The sequence below is a fragment of the Lithobates pipiens genome, unplaced genomic scaffold (genome assembly GCF_037356315.1).
Source record: "Lithobates pipiens isolate NorthernLeopardFrog02 unplaced genomic scaffold, aLitPip1_a1.2 Scaffold_22, whole genome shotgun sequence".
NCBI classification, from domain to species: domain Eukaryota; kingdom Metazoa; phylum Chordata; class Amphibia; order Anura; family Ranidae; genus Lithobates; species Lithobates pipiens.
The window spans coordinates 173,136,249-173,162,191 of record NW_027507784.1 but is presented as its reverse complement, the minus strand read 5'-3'; the positions used below and the strand labels follow the sequence as shown (position 1 = coordinate 173,162,191).

The 25,943-nt window shown below is 44.7% G+C and overlaps 1 protein-coding gene across 9 annotated transcripts in view; it reads right to left on the bottom strand.

The window, feature by feature from the left end:
• The window catches only part of CFAP410 (cilia and flagella associated protein 410), a 69,183-nt gene extending 51,662 nt beyond the window's left edge, over nucleotides 1-17,521 (bottom strand). The window contains exons 1-6 of one of the 9 annotated variants that reach the window (XM_077448654.1): nucleotides 17,363-17,499; nucleotides 9,332-9,482; nucleotides 9,150-9,230; nucleotides 8,952-9,057; nucleotides 5,195-5,300; nucleotides 3,018-3,036 (exon numbers count right to left, since the gene is read on the bottom strand). In XM_077448654.1, coding sequence (XP_077304780.1) covers nucleotides 3,018-3,036; nucleotides 5,195-5,271 — 96 coding nt within the window. In that variant the 5' untranslated portion in view covers nucleotides 5,272-5,300; nucleotides 8,952-9,057; nucleotides 9,150-9,230; nucleotides 9,332-9,482; nucleotides 17,363-17,499. Of the gene's footprint in view, nucleotides 1-3,017; nucleotides 3,037-5,194; nucleotides 5,301-8,951; nucleotides 9,058-9,149; nucleotides 9,231-9,331; nucleotides 9,483-17,304; nucleotides 17,326-17,362 lie in introns of those variants that run through there. The other 8 variants (XM_077448656.1, XM_077448657.1, XM_077448655.1 and 5 more) reach the window with 8 other exon arrangements.
• Nucleotides 17,522-25,943: the final 8,422 nt, after the last annotated feature.

Below are 25,943 nucleotides of genomic sequence, written 5' to 3'. Positions count from 1 at the left end.
GAAAAGTCTGTTTACAGAAATAACAGTTCAAAATAAAATTTACACAGACAAGTGTGTATGTCATAAGAGTGCTTTATTCCTAATTGAACAGTTTGAGTTTGAGGTTTCAATTACATGGGGATAGCCTTAGGCTCCATTCGCATGAATGCATTTTTTGATGCATTTTGCAGAAATGGGACATTTTTTTAACATGGATTCCTATGGAACATGTTCACCTTAATGCATTTTTGTGCCTCGAGTTTTTGGAAAGGGTCAGGGACTTTTTTACCCATAAAATGCAGCATTTTGCATGTAACAGACTTCATTGGACCCGCATCCAAAATGCAAGTAGCACGTTTTTACTGCAATTTTGTCGCGATTTACGTTTTGTCTGAGTTTTTTTTGAGCTGTACATTCACTTTATATAACTGGCTGCTAAGGAGGGGGCCGGGAAGCCGGCCACCACATCCTTAACAACCGATGAGTCATCAGCTGTCAGCAGGCTTCCTTGCTGAATGTAAAAAAAAATGTAATAAAAACATTGAGGTCACCTCCCCAGGTCCTTGGGTATAGTATGGATTTGGAGGGTACTTCCCCAAGCCAACATTTTTTTCTAAAAATGGCGTGGGGTCCCTCCCAAAGTCCATACCAGACCCTTATCCGAGCATGCAGCTCGGCAGGTCAGGAAAGGGAGGGGATGAGAGAGTGACTCCCCTCCTGAACAATACCAGGCCGCATGCCCTCAACATGGGGGGGGGGGTGGTTTGGGGACAAGGGCCTCTTCCCAACAACCCTTTCCCGGTGGTTGTTGGGATCTGCAGGGGGCTTATCAGAATCGGGAAGCCCCCAGATCCCAACCCCCCCCCCCCCCCCCATATGAAAAAAAAAAAAAAAGTAGTGTAGTGTGAAATAAATACAGTAGACAGTCTTTTATTAAAAATATCTTTTTCTTCCCCGCTTCTTCCTCTGTCTTCTCCCGCATCTTCCTCCTCCAGGCTTCTCATTCTCCTACTGCTTCTTTCTCCGATGTTCTCCTTTCTCTGCCGCCGATTACCCTCCTCCAATGCTGCGTCCCACTGAGCTGTCCACGCCAATAACAAGCATGTCCTAGATAGACGTCACCACCCAGATCATGATGGATCCGTGATGTCACCATGGGGCGGGGTCTCCAAATGGTGCCACGCCCCCATTGTTATCTAGGACATGCTTGACATCAGCGAGGACAGATCATCGGAGGAGGGTCGTTGGCGGAAGCGGGGCTCAGCATCGGAGGAGGGTCGTTGTTGGCAGAGGAAGGAGAACACCGGACAAAGAAGACAGGTGAAAACAGAAGAGCAAAAGAAGAAGCAGCGGGAGAAGGAGAAGCCCGGGAGGAGAAAGATGCAGGAGAAGATGGAGGAAGAAGGGAAGAAGAAGACACACGCCATTTTTTTTTATTTTGGTGTGGGGAGTCCCCTCCAAATTCATACTAGACCCAAGGGGCATGTATGGACCTGGGGGGGCACCCCACGCTTTTTTTGCTTTCCCAATAATTTTTTTTTAGCCAGCAAGTCTTTTTTTTTTACATTCAACAGGGAAGCACGCTGTCAGCTGATGACTCATCGGTTGTTAAGGACACGGTGGCCGGATTCCCAGCCCCCTCCTTAGCAACCAGCTATATACAGTGTAAAAAAATAAAATAAAAACAAAAACACGCGTGTCCAAAAACGCAGCAAGCACCATGAAAAAAATTAAAAATAAAAAAAATCACTGCAGAAACACTCAAAAGCAACATGCATAGATGTGAATCGAGCCTTACAGGGGCCTTCTTTGAGCTGACTCTTTAGCTAATCCAATGTACTCTGGGAATCATTTGTTATGTATTAAATAGGAAGTAAACCCAGATGGGTTTCTCTTGCTCTTTGTTTCCCTGCAAAGGTAAAGCATAATGGGCTACTATGCATCGCATTGTAGCCCATTATGCGTCACTTACCTGACACAGGAGCCTGCGATGTCACCGCTGTCCCCTCTGCCACGAAGCGTCCATCTTCCTTCCGGGTATCACGGCTCCGTCGCTGTGATTGGCCGAAGCCACGATGACGTCACTCCTGCGCATGCATGCGGGAGCCGCCACTAACAGCACAATCGCCGTTAGAAACGGCACGCTCAGTGCACCTGCTCGCTGTTGTCTACGGCGCATGCGTCGTAGACATTGGTGCCTGTCTTTTGCAAACATACACGGTTTAGGAGATATTTATTGCACCTACAGGTAAGCCTTAATCTAGGCTTACCTGTAGGTAAAAGTGGTCTGTAAGGGTTTACAACCACGTTAAATGTATATTGACATTTGCTTATATATACACGCACACAACCTAAAAACAGATATACAACATAACCAGGAAACCAGGACCAGTGTAGCAGTGCAGAGGAGTAGAGGATCATGTATGTAAATCTACTTGTTTCTGTCCCCTAGACCTAAATGAGCAGACTCACAGCCAACTATACATAATAAATACATATATTACAGCTGTAGAATCTGTCAAATTATCAGTTTTTCTATCCATTTAGCCTAGAGATTAACACAGCTCTGCCCCAGTCCAACCCTGCTGGCAAAGAATTCAACCTGTATTTTCTCTGCTGGAGTTCAGTAACTGCTCTCTATACCCACCCTGTCACTGGACAGTGAAAAGAGAAGCATCAGATACGCTCATCTCTCCATCACTCTTACTGCCATCCTTTTAGCATGCACCTTGAACTGTAGCCCAACTGCTTAGTACCTTGTGCTGCTTTGCCTTTTCAGTCTGAGCTTGAATGTACAAGGCCTACAAGAAGCTGATACCAATTCAGGATTTAAGAATTTACTACACTGCTTGCATTTAGGAAAATACACGGAATGATGTGTTAACAAAGAGCTGCATTAATTTGTGCATTTTATGTGCCTGGAGGTCAGCTTTAAAAAAGTGACAAGGCTAAAAAAAAAAAAAAATAAGATCTGCTCTACATTTTACTGATATCTAGATAAAAATCAGGATACAAGTCTTTTTTCAGACATTACTTACATCTGTAAGGCGGCTTCCCCTAAAACAAGAAAAAAAAAAAAAAAAGAAAAATCAAACAACATTTATTTCATGGGAGCACAATACTCCAAACAGTACAGGTACAACCCCAATCCAGTCTATAGGGGGGTTACCGTGCAAGCAGTGTAAGGCCGCGTACACACACGCGGACTGTCTGACATACTTGGTCCGCTGAAACGTGTTTCAGCGGACAATCGGCTTGTGTGTGGGCTTCAGCGGACTTTTTCAGCGGACAGTCTGGCGGACTAAGTCTTTCGGAATTTCCGTAATATTGTCCGTCCAAACTTGGTTTCAGCGGACAGTCCGCTCGTGAGTAGGCTAGTTCGACGGACTAAGTATGGCGCATGCTCAGAAAGGATTTACACGGCCGAAGGTTGCATTGCAGTGTATTGGACGTTGTATTTCTAGTCCCCTCGTACGTGCTGTACACGTCATCGCGCAAGCTTTCGACGGACTGTCTGTTCATCGTGTGTGGTCAAGTCCGTTCATTCAAAAGTAGGACGGACTGTCTGTCGGACTTAGTTGGACGGACAATCCTCTCGTGTGTACGCGGCCTAAGAGAAGATTTTGGAAAGAATGCTGTAAACACTGGAGCAGGCCACAACCATGTGGAAGAGGAAAGTAAATCACATAGATGGGGTGAAGTTGAAGTAGGGAACTGGATAGTTCTTTTAACCAACCATGATCTTAAAACAAAAACGACAGCATAGCCTTGCACTGCTCTATACTTTTTACACAAACTTGATTTTCCATTCTGCTCATTAGGCATTAACTGTTATTTCAACCTACACAATGGTGATTATAGGCATATTTAGTGTGCCTATATCAACCATCATACTGCATGTATTGTTGCCTTAAAGATGAATTCTAGGTTAAAATCAAAAGTAACCCTTGCTATCTTGCTTCCCCCACACTGCAAAGGTAACTGCTCATTTTGGTCCTGGGGTAATCTAAACAGAATTTATATACACCTTACCCCTCTATAGTCTGGCAGCCAGCCTCTTCTTTCCGACACTGCAGGTTGTGAGCAGGCCCTCAACATCCTCAATAACAATACAGGACTGCTGGTCCTGCATTGTGCATGATGACATCAGAGTGCTTGCAACTAAAAGGAGCAGCAAGGAGAAGCAGCTTGTAACTATGTAACTATGTAACTATGTGGGGACCAGTCATGCAATGCAGTTTATGCTCTCCCTTGCAGTGTGGGGAGAGCCCTAAAGCAGGGTAACTTTTGATTTTACCTGGAGTTCAGAGATAGGTACAGACGTTAGCAACTGCCCAGATTTTTTGTTTCAATAAGTTTACTTAAGAGTTCAACAAAAGATTACTATATGCATATCATGGGAGTAATAGAACAGGAATCTATCTAGAGAATTCATTACCAATGGTAATACAGCCAACAAAACCATACAAAACATATAATGGGGAATTAAGCTTGTATTTATACTACGCTTCTGTGTCATATGCGATATCAAGTTTATCCTGTCAGCAAGTACATGCTTGCCCAGATTTTTCAATTAATGCAGTTATAGGATAAATAAAAATAAAAATAAAACATTGTTATGCTCATACCCCTGTACCAATTAAAGTGATTGTAAAGTCTCCATTGTTTCTCTATAAAAATAACAAACATGTTATACTTACCTGCTCTGTGCAATGTTTTTGCACAGGGTAGCCCCGATCCTCCTCTTCTCTGGGTGCCTCTTCGGCTCTCCTGGCCCCTCCCTCCATTTGAGTGCCCCCCCCCCCCCCCATAGCAAGCGGCTTGCAATGGGGGCACCCGAGCCACAGCTTCCTGTGTTCAACCAGAGACAGAACTGCAGTTCGGTGCCATCCCCTCTCTCCCCTGAGTGATTAACTGGCTTTGATCGACAGCAGTGGGAGCCAATGGCACCACTGCTGTGTCTCAGCCAATCAGGAGGGAGAGGCCAGATGGCCTTTAAATCTGCCCACATACAGCATGCTAACTAAAAATAAACAAGATAATAAGAGATCACAAACACTTCAGCTAGCAGATTTTCCTGTATCCATTTCTGATTTCCAGCATGATGGCTTCTTACATGAAAGAATGGCATGATGTGAAAATGTTTTGCAAATAAAAGTCACAAGTACTCTATGCAGACATGTTTTATCAACAGAACCACACAGTCCATACTCACCAGCAGTTCAGTTTCTTCACACTGTCTAACTCGGAAGCCTTTGCCCTGGATAGAACTTGTTTTCGCGTTAACTTCATTACTGTTTCACAGTTAAAGACTGACCTTCCTGTGTGACAAATAAGCTTATGAGAAACAATCCAGGCAAATACGTACATGTAAACAAATTAGGTCATAAAATACAGTATATTATATATATTAATTACCCTCACCCAAATCAGACACCCAAATCTCTCTATAACAAAAAAAAAAAATCATTCACAAAGGCAAAAAGTGGACTCAGCTAGCCCTAAAATATTAGTAATATCTATGAAGAAACATTAGCGGCATAGTAACACTCTATTTCAAATCAAACATGTGTATATATATATATAATAGTCATGTATAAGTCATTAGTGTGCATTCAATTCATAAGAGCGGCACATGCATCCAACTTGTGGTTCCACTCCAATGTTCATCAATTCTCCCTTAATGGTTAATCCAAACAGGGAAAGAAACTCTCTGCCACAGTTCTTTAGATGTATAATATATGGCCCTTCTACCGGGAACTACAAGCTACAACTCTGTGAATGAATGATGCAGCTGGGGGGGTGGAACCATTCACAGCCGTTCATTTAAATTGTGACATCGGGCGCAAGGAGAAGATCCCTTGTAGTTCTCAATAAGCTACCAGGTTCTCCTCACACCTCGGGCTCTCTCAATTTTCCAAGACTTACAGAATCCCTCCAGTTCCCTGGACTCACTAGCTGCCTCAGACCAGAGTCTCATGTAACATATACACATATGCACTGTGCACTCACACTGCCTGCAGGTCTCCAGCAAGACTGTCCCATCCACAACACTTTTAAGCCTTCAAGCTCCAAGCCCCAATCCAGGATTACAAAACCAGGAGAGCAATAAACACATCAAAGCCCCACACTCTGCATCAGTGCAAACCCTGGGGTTTATTTACTAAAGCTAGAGAGTGCAAAATCAGGCTCACTTCTGCAGAGAAACCAATCAGCTTCCAGGTTTTATTGCCAAAGCTTAAAATTTAACAAGCTGAAGTTAGAAGCTGATTGGCCACCATGCACAACTGCACCAGATTCTGAGTGCACCAGTTTTAGTAAATCAACCTCCCCCCGCCCTGTGTCACTCCTTTTATCCATTTTCACAGTGGTAGGGCTTTGTACTGTTACAACATATCGTATATATAAACCCAATCATCAAAATCTCATATGTACTTTAACTAGTTAACGACCGTCCAGCGCAGTTGTACTGAGGCAGGTTGGCTCTTCCATGCGAATTGCTGTCATTGTACGTCGGCTCGTGCAGGCGTAGTTGCAAGCAGGCTCACGTGGCCGGCGGCATGCTCTCACGCCCGCTACAAGCTGCCAGGGACCCGCGATCATCTAGTACAGAGGCAGAATGGGGATCTAGCTTTGTAAAAAAAATACCAGTTGATGCTGTCATGAAAAATTACTTTAACCAAGATTGTGGGAGCTGAACCATGCAGGTTTGGTGCTGTGAAAAAAAGGCCTTTTTTTATTTTTTTATATTTATAATACATAGGGGTTGATTTACTAAAACTGGAGAGTGCAAAATCTGGTGCAGCTGTGCATGATAGCCAGCTTCTTACTTCAGCTTGTTCAATTAAAGGAGTTGTAAAGTATCAAGTTTCTTCATAGAATGCATTAGGGTGAAAAAACTTCTATGCTGCAGCTGCCCTCAAGAGGCCCCCCCTTTTCTTACCTGAACCTGATCGTTCCAGCGATGAAGACAAGTCCAGCAGCTCCAGCCGCTGTCTCTGGTCCTCATTGGATAGACTGACAGCAGCAGAAGCCATTTGCTCCCACTACTGTCAATAAAATCCAGTGACACATGAGCGGGGGGGCCCGGAGTCCTGCTGTCTGTATGGACGCAGCAGCAGGACTTGGGAACACACCTGCACGAGAGCCCCCATGAAAAGCATCTCTCCATGGGGGCGCTCGATGAGGAGGAGGATCGGGGGCTGCTCTCTACAAAACCCTTGCTAAGAGCAGGTAAATATAACTTTTTTTTTTCTTAAAATAAACATAACGAACCTTTACAATCACTTTAACCACTTGCCGACCAGCGCACGACGATGTACGTCGACAGAATGGCACGGGCAGGCAAATGGGCGTACATGTACGTCCCTTTAAATTTGCCACCCTGCCATCGGGAGCGCGCCGCGCTGGTCGGGACCTCCGTGAGTCCGGTCGCGGGACCCGCGGACTGGATCGCCACAGGCATCCCCTTGATCGTCTCACGGAGCGGCCGAATGAAGAAATGCCGTTGTAAACAACATTTCACCATTCTGCCTAGCAACTAGTGACGCTAATCTCTGCTCCATGTGATTGGAGCAGAGATCAGTGTTCACTAAATGAAAGCCCAACCCCCCCACAGTTAGTAACACACCCCTAGGAACACTTAACTCCTACACTGCCACCCACTGGTTAACCCCTTCACTGCCAGTGTCATTTACACAGGAATCACTGCATTTATATAGCAGTGATTACTGTATAAATGACAATGGTCCCAAAAATGTGTCAAAAAATGTCCGATGGGTCCCCCACAATGTCGCAGTCACAATAAAAATCACTGATCGCCGCCATTACTAGTAAAAAAAAAAAATAATAAAAAATTATTAATAAAAATGCTATAAAACTATCCCTATTTTGTAAACGCTATAACTTTTGCGCAAACCAATCAATAATCGCTTATTGCGATTTTTTTACCAAAAATATGTAGAAGAATACGTATCGGCCTAAACTGAGGGAAAAAAATGTTTTTTTATATATTTTTGGGGGATATTTATTATAACAAAAAGTAAAAAATAATGTGTTTTTTTAAAAATTGTCGCTCTATTTTTGTTTATAGCGCAAAAAATAAAAACCGCAGAGGTGATCAAATACCACCAAAAGAAAGCTCTATTTGTGGGAAAAAAAAGGACGTCAATTTTGTTTGGGAGCCACGTCGCATGACTGCGCAATTGTCACTTAAAGCGACGCAGTGCCGAATCGCAAAAAGTGTCTGGTCTTTGACCAGCAAAATGGTCCGGTCTGAAAGTGGTTAATCTTTGACAAAAAAAAAAAAAAAAAAAAAAAAAAGCTTATTGGTTTCTATGCAGAGCTGTACCAGATGTTGCACTCAGTTTTAGTAAATAAACCTCCATAGTGCTTAAACTAACTAACTGTCATGCATCTACTTTGGTGCTGGTTACACTTATATTGTACTGTATCCTGGATCTAGCACTGCATTCAAATCTTACCTGTCCCTGATCCAGTGAGATTGCATACATACAAATAAGAACATTTAGGCTATGGGGGGGGGGGGGTACCTCATCCTTTTTAAACTTTGCATAGATAGAGAACCAACATGATGGATTATCATGGTACCAGAGAGGAAATATTTCACCAATTACTTCAAAATAGATTTATTATACAAAAAATTCATACATAGAAAAAAAACACAGTAAAATAATCCAAATGATTATAAGGTTCAACAAAATAGCTACACAAGGTATCACAGAGATGGTTGACACGTTTCACTTGTTAGCTTCTTCAGAACTGATTACTCAGTGATTTGTAACAAAAGAACCTTATATTGAAGACTTGGGAGAGAGCAAACAATATTGAGGATACTTCCATGTCATATATTAAATGGGTATAGAGTGAACAGATCTCATTTAGGAAAAATTATAATAATAATCATAGTATACTAAAAATGATCTTTACTTTACTTTAACATACACACTTACATAAGATAGCTTCACCCACTCCACCTATAGATCAATCGATATGCCTATATCAAACGAGGAGGATAGATGGTTGAACAAATGCGGAGATGTTAGTTCATTGCAGCCCCTAGGTGAGAACAGTAACTAGTACAATCTTCCAAAAAATATATTTATAACACAAAACATGTGAGTGATAGAGAGTGAATAATTACTACTGACCTCTGCTGCATAAGATATGGTAGTTCAATGTAATTAAATGGCAGGGTTCCAGCCCAAAGAGGATAGCAATTTTCTTGTCACCTAGACAAGCCACAAGATAGCTCATATTAAATACTTGAATATGTACTTCCAAAACGTCAAAAAGGAGAGGAATGGGCAGACAACAAAGATTATTAATGTACCTGTATAGGTTACCAAAAGAGACAACTGCTATTCTCCAAATGGGAAGCCCAGCATACAAACAGAACCAATCGAATTCAAAGGAAGTAATACAGCTAGTGCATATGGGTTCAGTGGGCACATCAACAGACCACTCCTGCTAATGATATCCAGCTAGGAGAAAAAACAGGTACACAATAGGCCAGGTATATGAAGTCTCAAACGAGATAGTTCCAACTACCAACAACTAAAATAATATTAACCCACAGAAACAGACTTACCATTAGTATCACTACACAGCAGGAAAGGCACAGCTCACCAGACCACGCCGCCAATGCTGACTAAATAGTCAGTTTGGCGCCAAAAAAACGGCATACCAACTGATTACCCACATCTACATCAGCTGGAGCTGTGTTCAGACCAGAAACAGGATGCAGAGTTGATGCCATCCATAGTTTTTTCTATGTATGATTTTTTTGTATAATAAATCTGTTTTGAAGTCATTGGTGAAATAGTTCCTCTCTGGTACCATAATAATCCAGTGAGATAGCACCTGAGCTGCTTGTCAAAACCTTATAAGCAGAGCCCACTCATGTACATTCCATAATTTATGTAATCCTATTCTGAAGTATGGAGCACAAACTCTCCATAGGATTGAATGAAGAGTGCACTGCACAAACTTACGTGGAAGGGGCAGGAGCTTGTATAAAAGTACAATCTAACTGTAACAGCACACACACTAAAACAGAACTGAAGTGTTAACACTCACCTGTCCAATCGTCTTTCACCAGCGCTGGCATCTTCTTTTGACTGTTGGTCTTTGCGCTTCTTTATTGGCAGGCATGGGATGATGTTGCTGCTGCACATGCGCAGCAGGCTGTAATCCCAGCTCTCAGAGACTGGCCCAGTGCTGTAAGCTGACCTGCACATGCACAGCTCAGTTTGCAGCACCATAGAAGACAGTGAGCAGCCTGGTAGGTGGCACTTCCTTGCAGACAAGACATTGGATGTCTCTTCTGCAATAAAAGTCTGTCTGCTATCTGTCTGTTACGGCTTAACTTTAGTTCTGCAAAGTAGAACTAAAACCATTTGATTTAACTGTTGAAGAAAACAGTTATATTCAAAGTGTGCCTTGAATGATAACTGTCACATTTACTTGTACTCTCAAGCAAACTGTGAAACCATGAGATGGCTGGTATCATAACTGATCAAATTTGCAGCAACATGGCAAATGCAGATCAAACAGAAACCAAGATAGCAGCTTCCTTGGCTGTAGAGGATAGAAGGATTTAGTTCTGCTTTAAAGCTCAACTGAACTTTCAATTTAAATGAGATAACTACATTTCAAATTAACAAATCAAAAGTTGTTCCAAGCCTTAAAGTGGTTGTATAGTCATTTTTTTTTACTTTTACCTACAGGAAAGCCTATAAGGCTTACCTGTAGGTAAAAAAAAATATCTCCTAAACCTGTACGGTTCAGGAGATATTCCCCTCGGTATGCGTCGCTGACTGCAGCGGCGCATGCGCACAAGGGGATTCTCGGCTGAAAGCCCGGCAGTCGCGGGACCCTGCCGGGATGAAATCTCCCGCGCAAGTGCCGATATCGCGGCTCCGACCACTCACAGCGCCGGAGCCACGATACCCGGAAGAAACGCTGAGGGAGCATGTCAGCTCCCTTGGCGTGGATCGGGCCAGATGTCGGGGCCTCGTTCTAAGGTATTTCATAATGAGCTAGTATGCGGTGCATACTAGCTCATTATGCCTTTTCCTTTGCAGGTGGCAAAAAGAAAAAAAAAACATTAGCAGGTATACAACCGCTTTAAAGTGGAAGTAAACCTTCCTATCGTTTTCAACCAAGTAAGCTGCCATATTTGGTCTCTGTTTAATCTTCAACTGTCATGATGCTGCACATGTGATCAGTTATGACACCAGCCATTGGAAGGTTTGACAATTTGATTGAGAGCACAACCAATGTGACAGTTATATTCCGGCAAATGCCAGGAATGTAACTGTTTTTTTTTTTTTAACTGTTAAATTGATGGGTTTACTTCCGCTTTAAGCCTCATACACACTATAAGAATGTCCTTTTTTTTTTTTATTTGCATGGTAGTCTCATATTGAAAACCAATAGGTTACTAAAGTGAGATTTCAGATGCGATTGCCATTGTACAGCACTGCACTACAATCAAAATAACATTATTTTCAATGGTGCCCATTCACATCAATGTTGCACAATTGCAGCGTGGTTTTGCAAAAGGTACTAGTGCTACTTTGGTGCTGTCACAATTTTGGACCTACGGGCTTCAATAGAAACCACCAAAAATGCTTGTAAAATGCATGTACATAGGTTTTTAGTAGAGTTTTGTACAGGTTGTTAAGGAGCCGGCACCCGCTGGCATTTTAACAACCAGTGACTCATTCCTGCCCTGCTTTTTCAGCTGTCAACTGCAGATTCCCGGTGAACATGCAAATGTAAACAAAGGAGCAGGAATGTTTAAAAACTAAAAAAGAAGCCTGTGGGAGTTCCTTCACAATCTATACCAGGCCCTGCAGAGCAGAGGAAGCTTCGGAAAATCTCTGAAGATGAATGGCACCTGCGCCGTGAGTCGAGGTGGTAGCCCCACCATCCAAGCGGACATAGGGCTGGCGATATTAGAGGGCCGCTCGCCACGCTTCGGGGCTCGGCCTCGCTGCGCTCGGATCTTTTATATTCCAACTCTATGTCCACTTGGATGGTGGGGCTAGGACCTGGACTCACGGCGCAGGCGCCGTTCATCTTCGGCTATTTTCGGAATCTGTGTGTGCTCTGTACTGCGCATGCGCAGTTCACAGCAGACACTATCCGATGGGGGACTCTATATGATAGGACACCGGGAATCCCTAGCTGACAGCTGAATCAGAAGGCAGGGAGGAGTAACTTGATGTTAGATTGCCAGTGGGTGCCGACTCCTTAGCAACCAGCATCCCTCAGTGCTCAAACTTTGCGTGAGTGCCTATGAAAAGATAAGCAGCTCATATAAATCCCACAGCACCAGAAGATTACTGCTGAGGTGGGTATGCAGTCGGGGGGAGGAAGGGGGTGGGGGCAGAGGACTTAAAGTGGTTCTAAATGCAGAAATGTTTATATCTAAATGCATTCTCTGCATTAAGGTAAAAAAAAACTTCTGCAAGCTGCTCCCCACCATTGGACACACAGAGTGGGGCTCGGAAGTGAGCATGCATGAGCGCCCCCCTAACAAGTGGCTTGCTATGGGGGCACTCTGCGGGGGGCTGGGGGAGTTGGGCCAGGAGCAATATCGTTGCACAGAAAACAGCATTTACAATCACTTGAGGATCTGAAGAAAGAGAGCAGTACACAGGACATATCTCATTCAGTATATGTACTGCCCCTTGTGCTGATTTAGGAAAAAAAAATTAAAGTAGAGCTAAAGGAAGAGATTCTGACCTTTCCAACGGTCCCTCTGATGCCGGTATCTTCTTCTGTGTGCCAGTTTTCAGGCTTCTTCATTGGGGAGCATGGGATTATATCACTACTGCGCATGTGCGGGAGTTAGTTATCCTGGAACACAGGATCAGGCTGGCCGCTGTAGGCTTGCACAGCTCGGCTTACATTACAGGGATCGCTGTGACCAGGAGGGTAGGTGTAGTTTATATTAAAAGACACATTGCATGTCTTTTCTGCAATAAATGCCTGCCTGCATACACTGAGTTGCAGCAAGACTTTATTTCTGCTTTAAATTGGTTGTAAAAGCACAAGTTTTTACCTTCACGATTTCTATGATTCTATGCATGAAGGTAAAAAAAAAAAAAACACTTTCTGTGTGCAGCAGCCCCCCCGTACTTACCTGAGTCCCCTCTTAGTCTAGCGATGTCCACAAGAGCCTCCTGATTGGCTTTTGGCAGTCACAGCCAGTGAGCCAATCAGGAGATGGAGGGGTGGGGCCTGAGCTGCGGCTTCATGTGTGAATGGACACACAGAGCCGTGGCTTGGGAGCGTGCCTGTTTGGGTGCCACCAGAGCAAGATGCTTGCTGTGGGGGCACCCAGCAGGAGGGAGGAGCACCAACGTGGGACCTGAGAAGAGGAGGATCTGGACTGCTCTGTGCAAAATCACTACATAGAACAGGGAAGTACTGTTATTTAAAAAAAGGCTTTAATATCACTTAAAAGTGGCTGTAACGGCAGAAGGTTTTTTTATCTTAATGTATTCTATGCATTGAGATAAAAACTCTTCTGTGTGCAGCAGCCCCCCTCAGCCCCCCTAATACTTACCTGAGCCCCATTTCTATCCAGCGATGTCCACGAGTGCCTTGGCCATCTGGGATTCTCCCCCTTGATTGTCTGAGACACAGCAGTGGCGCCACTGGCTCCCGCTGCTGTCAATCATACTCAGTTAGCCATTGCTTGCTGTTGGGGCACTCAACAGGAGGGAGGGGCCAGGAGCTCCAGCAAGGGACCCAAGGAGAGGAGGATCTGGGCTGCTCTGTGCAAAACCACTATACAGAACAGGGAAGTATAACATGTTTGTTATTTAAAAAAAGGCTTTGATATCGCTTAAAAGTGGTTGTAAAGGCAGAATGTTTTTTATCTTAATGCAGGGCTCGACAAACCCCAGGTGCCAGGTCGCCATGGTGACCAGAAATCACAACCTGGCGCCTAATCTGCCACCAGCCCACTCACTATTGATGCCCCAGACATGCAGAGCATAACACTGACTGCCGTCCTCCTCCCTTCTCCACACTCAGCAGCTCTGGCAAGCATCAAGCGCCGTGCTAAGTGTGTGAAACTGACAAGCAACTGAGAGAGGAGAGAGGAGGATCTGTTAGATTTCAGCTTGATGCCGGGGTGGGCGGGACCCAGCAGCTATCAAACACCAGAAAATGGGATCTGAGCGGGTCGCTACGTGTATGTGGCCCTGCCCCCTTTCTTAAGCAGCCCAATCATTGGCTGGTGTTTGATAGCTGCTGAGTCCCGCCCACCCCGACATTAAGCTCAATTCTGACAGCTCCTGTTACTTTTCAGTAACAGAGTGCTCAGTGTGAGACCTATCAGTGCCACCTGCCAGTGCCACTGCCAACCAGTGCCACTGCCAACCAGTGCCACCACCTGCAACCACCGCCACCACCTGCAACCACCAACCAGTGCCACTACCAATCAGTGCCACCGCCAATCAGTGCCACTTACCAGTGCCCCCTGCCAGTGCCATCCAGTGCCACTGCCAATCAGTGCCACCTGCCAGTGCCGAGTGTCACCGCCAATCAGTGCCACCTGCCAGTGACAACCACTGTCACCGCCAATCAGTGCCACCTGCCACCGCCAATCAGTGCCACCTGCCACTACCAATCAATGCCACCCGTCACTACCAATCAGTGCCACCACCAACCAGTGCCAATCAGTACCACCACCAATCAGTTCCAATTAGTGCCACGCCCAACACCAACCAGTGCCACCGCCAATCAGTGCCATCTGCCAGTAACAAACAGTGCCACCTGCCAGTGACAAACCGTGCCACCACCAACCAGGGCCACCTGCTATCACCAACCAGGGCCAACTGCCAGTTCCAAACCAGTGCCACATGCCAATCTCCTGCCAGTGTCAATCAGTGCCACGTGCCAGCGCCACCTGCCAGTGCCAACGCCAATCAGTGCCACCTGCCAGTGCCAATAGTGCCACCTGCCAGTTCCAAACCAGTGCCACCTGCCAATGCCAACCAGTGTCACCTGCTAATGCCAACCAGTGTCACCTGCCAGTGCCATCTGGCAGTTCCACGTGCCTGCCAGTGGCAACCAGTACCATCTGTCAGTCCAAAACCAGTGCCACCTGCCTAAGCCAACCAGATCCATCTGTTGCCAGCCTTACTCTTTCTGGTCAGTCCATAACCCTGATGTAACAGCGTTACATTGGAGTTATTGACTGGGTGCTCCGTTGTGAGTTAGGGATAGGGGGTGAAAATGACTGGCCTTACCCCGGGAGCTGACAATCCATACCACTCTAAAAAAAAAAAAAAAAAACTGGCTACTAACTTTTTTAACTGGCTCCTAAATTCAAAGCAAATTTGTCAACCCATGTCTTAATGTATTCTATGCATTGAGATACAAACTCTTCTGTGTGCAGCAGCCCCCCTCAGCCTGCCTAATACTTACCTGAGCCCCATCTCTATCCAGCGATGTCCACCAGTGCCTCTTCCATCCGGAACTCTCCCTCCTCATTAGCTGACACACAGCAGCGGCGCCACTAACTCCTGCTGCTGTCAATCACACTCAGTTAGCCAATCAAGAGGAATTGATACATGGAGCTGCAGCTTGGCTCAGGTGTCCCCAAGCACGTTGCTTGCTGTGTGGGCACTCAACAGGAGGGTGGGGCCAGGAGCTCCAGCAAGGGACCCAAGGAGAGGAGGATCTGGGCTGCTCTGTGCAAAACCACTACACAGAGCAGGTATGACATGTTTGTTATTTTAATAGAAAAAAAGTGAGACTTTACAATCACTTAAGGGCCGGTTCACACTGCTGCGGTGCGAACTTGCGGCGCAAATTTGATCCGACTGCGTTGCGAATTCTTTGCGTTCTGGCGAATCTACTGCGATTCTATGGCAAATATTGCATTGAATTTGCATCACACATGGATCAAACTTTCACAGGTCCCTTTTTGTATGCAGCTTAGATTTGCAACGTATTGATGTGAACGGCACTAATGGAAAACGATGTTATTTAAATGACTTGTGAATTTGAGCGATCGCAACGGCTCAAATTCACAATAGAATTTGCAGCAGTGTGGCCCTTAAAGAGGAAGTAAACCCTGATGGGTTTACTTCCTCTTTGATTCCCTGCAAAGGTAAAGCATAATGGACTACTATGCATCGCATAGTAGTCCATTATGTGTCACTTACCTGACACAGGAGCCAGCGAAGTCACCACTGTCCCCTGTAGTTCCGAGCATCCATCTTCTTGGTGGGTCTCTGTGCGTCTCGCTGCTCCAGCACTGTGATTCGCCGGAGCAGCGATGGCGTCACTCCCGCGCATGCACACGGGGCCGACACTCACGGCATATCGCCACGATCTGCGGCTAACCCAGTGCGCCGCTGTCTATGGCGCATGCGCCGTAGACAGCGGTGGCTGTCTTCAGGTAAATATCTCCTAAACCGTGTAGGTTTAGGAGATATTTCTTGGACCTACAGGTAAGCCTTAATCTAGGCTTACCTGTAGGTCAAAGTGGTTTGTAAGGGTTTACAACCACTTTAAGCTTGAAGAACTGGTAAATTGCAATATATTCATTTTTTGTTTTTGGGTTTAGTACCACATTAAAGTGGTTGTAAACCCTTACAAACCACTTTGACCTACATGTAAGCCTAGATTAAGGCTTACCTGTAGATCCAAGAAATATCTCCTAAACCTACACGGTTTAGCAGATAGTTAGAAAAAGACAGGCACCGCTGTCTACAGTGCGCAGATGCACTGGGCATGCCGCTGCTAATGGCGATATGTCGTTAGTGGTGGCTCCCATGCGCATGCGTGGGAATGACATCACCGCTGCTCTGGCGCTGTGAGTGGCCGGAGCAGAGATACCCGGAAGAAGATGGACGCTCGGAACTACAGGGAACAGCGGTGACATCACTGGCTCCTGTGTCAGGTAAGTGACACAAAATGGGTTACTATGCGATGCATAGTAGCCCATTATGCTTTACCTTTGCAGGGAGACAAAGAGGAAGAAACCCCATCAGGGAACCACTGCACAGATTATATACAAACCCAATAAAAGAAGAAAGACACGTACACAGAGATACTAGTTTAGTACTAATGAGAATAAAATAGGCAGCTCTGCTCAAATAGAGGGATGCCCTGATGAATAATCCCAATATAAACTTCTGGTGGGATCCCACCACTTCAATAAGCAAAAACAGAGAAACGAAGATTCCTCAGTGCCTATTCCTGAGAGAGGTGGGTGGACTATCCACTGGAAACACACATGGCTGACCCTGGCATTGGGTGTACTATACACACATTGTCCATGGTGCCCAGGGATAGGTAGTCAGCCTCGAGTCTTCATCCTCTGACTCACCTGTCTAGGGGGAAGAATATTCAGAGCCCCCTGAGATAACAACGATCGCACACTAATTCTTCTAGTTGCCAGGTAACAAGTTCCAGCAACACCAGCATCTCCTGCTTGTCGATTGGTCGGGCTGTGTGCACTCTTCAAAGCGGCCCCCAGCGTACTATGTCACTGAAAGAAGAGTTCCGGCGCTTCGAGTTACTGTATGTGTTAGCGCGGGGCTGACATGAGCTTTCCTCTTATAGAGCACTGTGTGTTCTATATCTCTGAGGTAGAGGATAATCATTGTGGAACGGCTCTTCCCTCACTGTGAAGTGAAAAGACCAGTCCTTTGTTTTAGTAGTGGAGTTCATGTGAGAGTTATGACTCCAGTGACTTGGAGCTCACCCAGGGCTGTCCTTTCACTCCATGTGGGAAGACAAGTAGGATGTCTGTGGTGGTTTTCAATTATAATGAACCTGTAGCTTTCAACTAGATGCCCACCTTCTTCCGGAATCATTTTTTTCTATTAAAAAATACCCTTAAGGCTCATTTACACTTCGCACATTAAACACTTCAATAGCGGGAGCTTTTACCCCCTTCCTGCCCAGGCCAATTTTCAGCTTTAAGCACTGTCTCACTTTGAATGACAATTGCACGGTCATGCGATCCTGTAGGCAAACAAGATTTTTATCATTTTTTTGAGACAGGGATCTTTCTTTTTTATGTGTGTGGTATTTAATCACCACAAGTTTTTTTTTTCTTGCTAAACACATGAAAAAAAATATATTAATTTCTGTTACAAAATTTTGTAAATAAGAAATATGAACACTGATAGGCTGCACCAATGGGCACTGATGAGGAGGTACTAATATGCAGCACCAGTGGACACTGATATTCAGCACTAATGAGCACTGAGAGGCGGCACTAATGAGGAGGCACTGACAGGCAGCGCTGATGGGCACTCATTGGCATCAATGATGGGCACTGGCACCCCTGGTGGACACAGGTGGGCATCACTGGGGGGGGGAGGGGACACTGCCAGGCATTGCTGATGGGACTGCATTGATAATCAATGCACTGATTATCAGCGCAAACTGCCCTGTTAGGACATCCGCTGATCAGCTCTCCTCTACTCACACCCTGTCAGAGCGAGTAGAGGAATGCCGATAACCAGCACCTCCTATTTACACTGTGAACAGCTGTGATTGGACACAGCTGATCACGTGGTAAAGAGCCCATCTTATAGGCTTTTTTATCATGATCGGAGACCACGAATCGCCACACTGTGTGCCCCTAGGGGGTGCACACAGCAGCTTGTTCTGAAGGACAGCATTTGTCATCCAGTCAGGACAATGGAGCCTCCGCCCGGCTGTCGTTCTGCTATAGGCCGGGCAGGAAGGTGTTAAAGCGCCCACTGCTTCAACATGCTTTTTTTTAATGTGTTTTTGATGTTTCAGTGATGCTTTTTTGAAGCTTTAATGAAGCTTGGCAAATGCCCTATATGTGTGTGTTGATTTTCTATTTGTTTTAAAGGGGCCCAGTAGAACCCCAGCTCAGTAGTACCCCCAATCTGCAGCTCCCCAGCTCATTAGTACCCTCATTCAGCGGATCCCTGGCTCATTAGTACCCTCCCTCATTCAGCAGATCCACAGCTTATTAGTAAATCAAAACCAAAGAAAATTCCCAGCTCAACTCGCCAGCCAATGCTACCAACCAACTCGCCTTCACAGCAAGAAGCACATGGAAGGGCAATGCGTGCAAAACAAAACCAAAAAATTGCCAGGCCAACTCGACAGCCAATCTGCTACCAACCGATTATCCTGGTTTGCGTTAAAAACATGGGTTTAGGGGCTTATTAGTACCCTTGTTCAGCAGTTGACCTGCTCTGTAGTACTCTCAACTCTGCTGATGCCCCATTCAGTAGTAACCCCTAGCTCTGCTGAACCCTTGCTCGTGGCAACCCCCAGCTCTGCTGAACCCCTGTTCAGTAGTAACCTCCAGTTCTGCTGATCCCCCACTCAGTAGTAACCCCCAGCTCTGCTGATCCTCTGGTTTTCTGTTCCTTCACTCTCTCTATTCCTTGCTCATCTCCTGCTATATTGCTCCAACACTGTGCAGCATGTGTGACATTGCAAGTTTCTTCTGCTACATTTCTCCGGTTCTGCTGATCCTCTGCCACTCAGTTCTCTCTCTAGTCCCCACGCAGCTCTGCTCTCGCATTCCCATGTTGCACATCATGTGTGCCATCTGCTCTGTTCTGGGCTGGACCCCACTCACATATATTATTATTTTCCTAAGAAGTACACATATTTTAAAATTAAAAGTCCATCAATGGCTTTATTAGCTTTAAATCTGGATAGAAATGTTTTCTTTTTGGTTTCCCAGTGCTTCATGGGATATCTCATACTTGCAATACCTCCAAAACAAAGCAAAGCTTAAGCTTAATAAAAGCCTCAAAAGCTGCTTCAAGTGAACTTTGTCATACACTTTTATGGAGGCTTCGGAGACACTTTGAAGCACCAAGAAAGCGACTTGCGGTATGATTTTTGAAGCAAAGAAAAAGCAACATGTAAACAGGTCTGTAAGCTAACCATTTTATTTAGTGACAGGAGCTTTGATTGGCATTCAAAGCGTTTAAAGCATGCCCAAAGCCACATTTTGAAGCAAGTGTAAACAAGCCCTAAGCCCCCTTTTCCTGCCTGAATTCCCAATCAAATAGCACAATGTGTTTCTGGTCTTCTGTTAAACATACACTAGAGTAGGTTGGTTGTTTGGGTACCCTAAGTGCTCATTTACACTTGCTTTGACATTAACACACATTAACCACTTAAGGACCGCCTCACGCCGATATACAGAATGGCACTGCTGGGCACAAGCACATATAGGTACGTTGCCCTTTAAGTGCCCAGCCGTGGGTTGCACGTGCGCCGGCGCACTTGCAACCCGGTCCTGAGCTCTGTGACCGTGGCCGCAGGACCCGATTGCCGCCGGTGTCCCACGATCGAGTCACAGAGCTGAAGAACGGGGAGAGGTAAGTGTATACAAACCTCTCCTCGTGCTTCCTAGTGAGCCTGTCACTGATCGTCTGTTCCCTGTCATAGGGAAAGGCGATCAGTGACGTCACACGCCAAGCCACACCCCCCTACAGTAAAAAAAAAAAACACACACACACTTAGCCCCTACACCGCCCCCTAGTAGTTAACCTCTTCACTGCCAGTGACATTTTTACAGTAATCAGTGCATTTTTAATCACACTGATCGCTGTATTAATGCCAGTGGTCCCAAAAATGTGTCAAAATTGTCCGCCATAATGTTGCAGTCACAATAAAAATCGCTGATCGGCGCCATTACTATTAAAAAAAAAAAATATTAATAAAAATGCCATAAAACGATCCCCTATTTTGTAGATGCTATAACTTTTGCGCAAACCAATCAATATACGCTTATTGCGATTTTTTTTTTTTTTACCAAAAATATGTAGAAGAATACGTATCGGCCTAAACTGAGGAAAAAAAATGTTTTTTATATATTTTTGGGGGATATTTATTATAGCAAAATTGTCGCTCTATTTTTTTTTTATAGCACAAAAAATAAAAACCGCAGAGGTGATCAAATACCACCAAAAGAAAGCTCTATTTGTGGGAAAAAAGGACGCCAATTTTGTTTGGGAGCCACGTCGTACGACCGCGCAAATTGTCAGATAAATTGATGCAGTGCCAAATCGCAAAAAGGGGCCTGGTCCTTTAGCTGCAAAATGGTCCAGGGCTTAAGTGGTTAAGGCACCCACTGCCCGGACAAGGCGCATCTCGGATCGGCAGGAGGGCTCTGTGATTGGCCCTCCTGATCACATGATGGCCGTGTCCAATTACAGCCATCATGTGATGTAAACAAACAGCCGGTTGCTAGGCAATCAGCTCTCCTCTCCTCACATGGAAGTTGTCGCTGAGGAGAGGAGAGCAGATCGCTGCAGCCGGCTGGTAATCAGTGAGTATGAGCTGTTTTTTTACAGCTTTTTACTCACTGATCACCAGTCTAGTATAAAACACACATGTCCCCAAAACACACATGTCCCCAAATAAGAAAAACACCTGTCCCCCACATATGTCCCACTAAAATCACATGTCCCAATGATTATCTGCACACATATGTCCGTGATCACCTGCACACATCTGTACATGATCATTTGCGTACATATGTCCAATTATTATACACTTAATGGATTTTTTTTTTTTACCAAAAACATGTAGCAGAATACATTTTGGCATAAATTTATGACAAAATTAGATTTTGTTGGATTCCTTTTAAAAAAGAAAGAAAAAAAATATTGTTTTTTTTTTCCAAATTTCCGCTCTTTTTTCGCTTATATCACAGAAAATAAAAAAAACGGAGTCATGAATAAATACCACCAAAATAAAGGTCTATTTGTCCAAACAAAACGATAAAAATTTCATTTGAGTACAGTGTAGCATGCCTGCACAATTATCATTGAAAGTGCGAGCGTGCTGAAAGCTGAAAATTGGGCTGGGAAGGAAGGGGGCGACAGTGCCCTGTAGGGGTTTATTAAAGCGGAGGGCCGGTTATAAAAACAAAGTCAGCAGCTGCAAACACTGCAGCTGCTGACTTAATAAACACACTCACCTGTCCAGGGCGCCCGCGATGTCGGCCGCCCGAGGCCGACCCGTCCCTCGGGTCTCGGGTCCCGGCGCCGCTATCCCTTGTAAGGGAAACAGGCAGCGGAGCCTTACGGCTTCACTGCCCGTTTCCTACTGCGCATGCGCGAGTCCCGCAGCTACTGCGCATGCGCGAGTCCCGCAGCGCTTTCTGAATGGGACGCGCTGTGTTCTGGAACACACAGTTCCCAGAACACAGCGCGACTCATTACCCAGAAGACGCCGCGACGAAGAGAGAAGACAGAAGATCTCCGCGGAGGAGGAAGAGGAAGATTAGGATAAAGTGCCTAGCAACAGGCATTTCTGGTAAGTAAAAAAAAAATAATTTTTTTCATTTTTTTTTTTTTAGATTTTTTGTAATTTTTAACATTTTTTTTTTTTCAGGGTGGCCCTCCCCTTTAAGCTTGGCAAATGCCCTGTGTGTGTTAATTTTTGATTTGTTTTAAAAGGATCCAGTAGTACCCCCACTCAGCAGATTCTCAGCTCATTAGTACCCCTGTTCAGCAGATCCCCAGCTCATTAGCATCCTTGTTCAGCAGATCCCCAGCTTATTAGTACCCTTGTTCAGCTGATTCCCTGCTCAGCAGTGCTCCCAGCTCTGCTGATGCCCCACACAGTAGTATCCCCAGCTCTGCTGATCCCTCGCTCAGTAGTAACCCCCATCTCTGTAAATCTCCCACTCAGTAATATCCCTGGGCTCGGCTGATCCCCTGCTCAGTAGTAACCTCCATCTCTGTGTATCTCCCACTCAGTAGTAACCCCCAGCTCTCCTCTGGTTTGCTGTTCCTCCTCTCTCTTTGGTCCATGCATACTTCCCACTATTTTTCACACCACTTGTGACATTGCTAGTTTCCCCCACTATATACACATGAACCGGAAGTGACTTCTGATGACATCTTTCCTGTTCACTTGTTGGTTTCCCAGTGCTTCCTGGGATACTGTATCTCATACCTGCAATACCTCCAAAACAAAGCACAGTTAACGCTGAATAAAAGCCTCTCAAAAGCTGCAGGTGCTGCTAGCGATCTTTGTCATAGACTATGGAGGCTTTGGAGATGTTTTGAAGAATCAAGAAAGCGACATGGGGTATAGATTTTGAAGCAAAGCAAACGCAACAACTATAAGCTTACCGTTTGTTTTTTTGTGACTGTGATTGGCATTCAGAGCACTTTAAAAAAGTGTTCCATTGTTACATTTTGAAGTAAGTGTAAATGAGCTCTAACTGTGTTGACACTTACCATTAGTCATCCATCGGTGGGGTCCTCACAGGGCCCTGAAGATCCCATTAGCAACCTACTATGTCACGACCATCACCCATTCTGTTTTCTGTTTTTGTGTGTTAGGAAGCCCATTTATCTATTTGTGGAGGTATGCTAGGAGAAGACAGTATTGGATGATATTCACAGATTGTCGCTAACCTATTATTTTGAGTCACCACCAGCACTCTTCTCCATCACCACTCAAGTCCTCCATCCACAGCCACCCTTGTCAGCTCTCTTCATTATAAGAAAGGTTGCCAAAACCCTACAACAGACAATAAGAGGCAATTGTAATGAGGGACATGCATTTACAGAACAGGTGAGAGTGTGTGTCATGCTAGCTTGATTTAGTATTGGGTATAGCTCACAGGTTGTCCCTAACCTATCAGTCGCACTGCACTCTTCTTAGCCAATTACCTGTGCCAGATGATCTGTCCTCTGCCTCAGCATCACACAAGTCTTCTGCCCATAGCTATCATTCTCAGCTCTCTTGTTTATGAGACATATAGCCAAAAGCCTGCAACAGAAAACAAGAGTCAATTGTAATAACTGCAATGCATTTTGAAAATGGAAGTTTTGGTGCTTACTGTATGTCCTGAAGTGGGCATCTGTCCTTAGCCATAGGTAATTGCTGGCTGTGTGATTACATCTGATTCTGCAGTCAGTCTGTTGTTGCTTTGTATGGGCTCAGCAGCCGCAACTGTCTGCAAAATCCACCTGTACATCCAATCACAGGAATCCCCTGGATTCTGGCTGCAGCTGAAATGTTTTTGCCATGTTAATGAGGCTTTAGACATGTTTCTTGTCTCAAAGACTTTTATATTAATGAATCTTTGAGGCTACATTACCATACCATAACGTTATAGTACTGCCAAATTTTATGTCTGTAGCTATTTTAATTGTTTTATTTCTCAATGCAAATTGCAAAATACAAAAAAATAATAATTATTATTATTATATTATACAGGATTTATATAGCGCCAACAGTTTACTCAGCACTTTTGATATTGGTCAAAATATATGAGTTTCCGTGTGACTACAAATGTATGTTTTAGTTTCTAATGAGGCTCTACAGTAGAAGTACGAAAGTTCAATTGCACCCTCTAGTGTGCATATGAATAACTGAAATGTGTACAAGAAATTTAGAACCAATATAAAAACTGTATATGAATATATGCACTGCACTCCTAAAATATTCCAAAAATATCCTCTATCTCAATGTGCCACTAATTAATACAAACAAAATCAAGCATCAAGGTGAAAAAATAAAAATGAAATATTCCACAGTAGCACACCGATTCAAAATCAAATTAGTATACATCGAAAATATGTGAATGAAAAAAAATGCGAATGGAAAAACAAAGGGGGTTATTTACAAAAGGCAAATCCACTTTGCACTGTAAGTGCACTTGGAAGTAAAGTCACTGTAGATCTGAGGGGGACATGCAGGGAAAATAAAAAACCTGATTTTAGCTTGCACGTGATTGGATGATAAAATCAGTAGAGCTTCCACTAATTTCAGATCTACCCCTTAGATTTAGAGCGACTGCACTTTCAAGTGCACTTGTGGTGCAAAGTGGATTTGTCTTTCACAAATAACCCCCAAAGTTCAATTTGACCTGTAGGGGTATTTGCTGGAGAAAACAATAGTACAATACAGTGCAGCCACTCACAGTACCGGAGCCGCTACCGTGCATGCCACGAGTCATGCTGCACCTTGTGAATGGTCCCTTAGTCTTCTGGGACCTGTGATGTGTCCCAGAAGACTGCGGAAGCAGGAGGGGAGGGCCAAACCTCTGGCTCAGTTCGCCGCAGCGACCTAAGCCAGAAGTGGGAGCGTGTAGCTATAAATCTTTGCTAAAAAACAAGTTTTGTTTTATGAGTTGCAGACCGCTTTATCATAGAATTGGCAAGGTACAATAATAATTCCAAGAATCAGATCCAGGTATTGTTTCAAAACAATAACAAGGACTTCTTCACATGGGCAGCAAGGGGGCATTATAAATAGGTGAGCCATGATTTTTCTGTCCCACGACTACACTCCTTAAAACAGAGCTTCACCCAAAAGGGGAAGCTTTGTTGTTTGCACTCTCCTCCCCCCCCCCCCCCCACTGCCACATTTGGCGCTTTTATGGGGGAGGGGGTACCTGGTTTTGATAGGTACACGCTCACACTTCTGGCTTAGGTCGCTGCGGCGAACTGAGCCAGAGGTTTGGCCCTCCCCTCCTGCTTCTGCAGTCTTCTGGGACACATCACATGTCCCAGAAGGACAGGTAAGTGTCCTTATATTAAAAGTCAGCAGCTACCGAAGGAGCCTGAAGCATTGCAATGGTTGCAATGATTGGGTTGTATGCAAGTTTTGGCCCCAATGGTTTGTATTGCAGAAACAAATTGTAAGGGTTCGTGCTGCAACTGCCAGTCAAATAATAGCTCACAGTTGTGGCCAAGTACTGTATTTACATATAAACCCCCATTTGGCTGCCAAAAAAAAAAACAGCCATTCAGCCACTTGTTCGCTGCTTTCTTAAAAACGATGCACCACAGATCAGAGAATTGGCTGTCACCTGTGTGAACAAGCCCCAACAGCCACACTAGTGCTTTCGGTAGGTCTTTAAATAAGACTTTTTAAAAATTTAGATACATATGAACACATTTAGATCAGTTAAATGTAAAGAATCG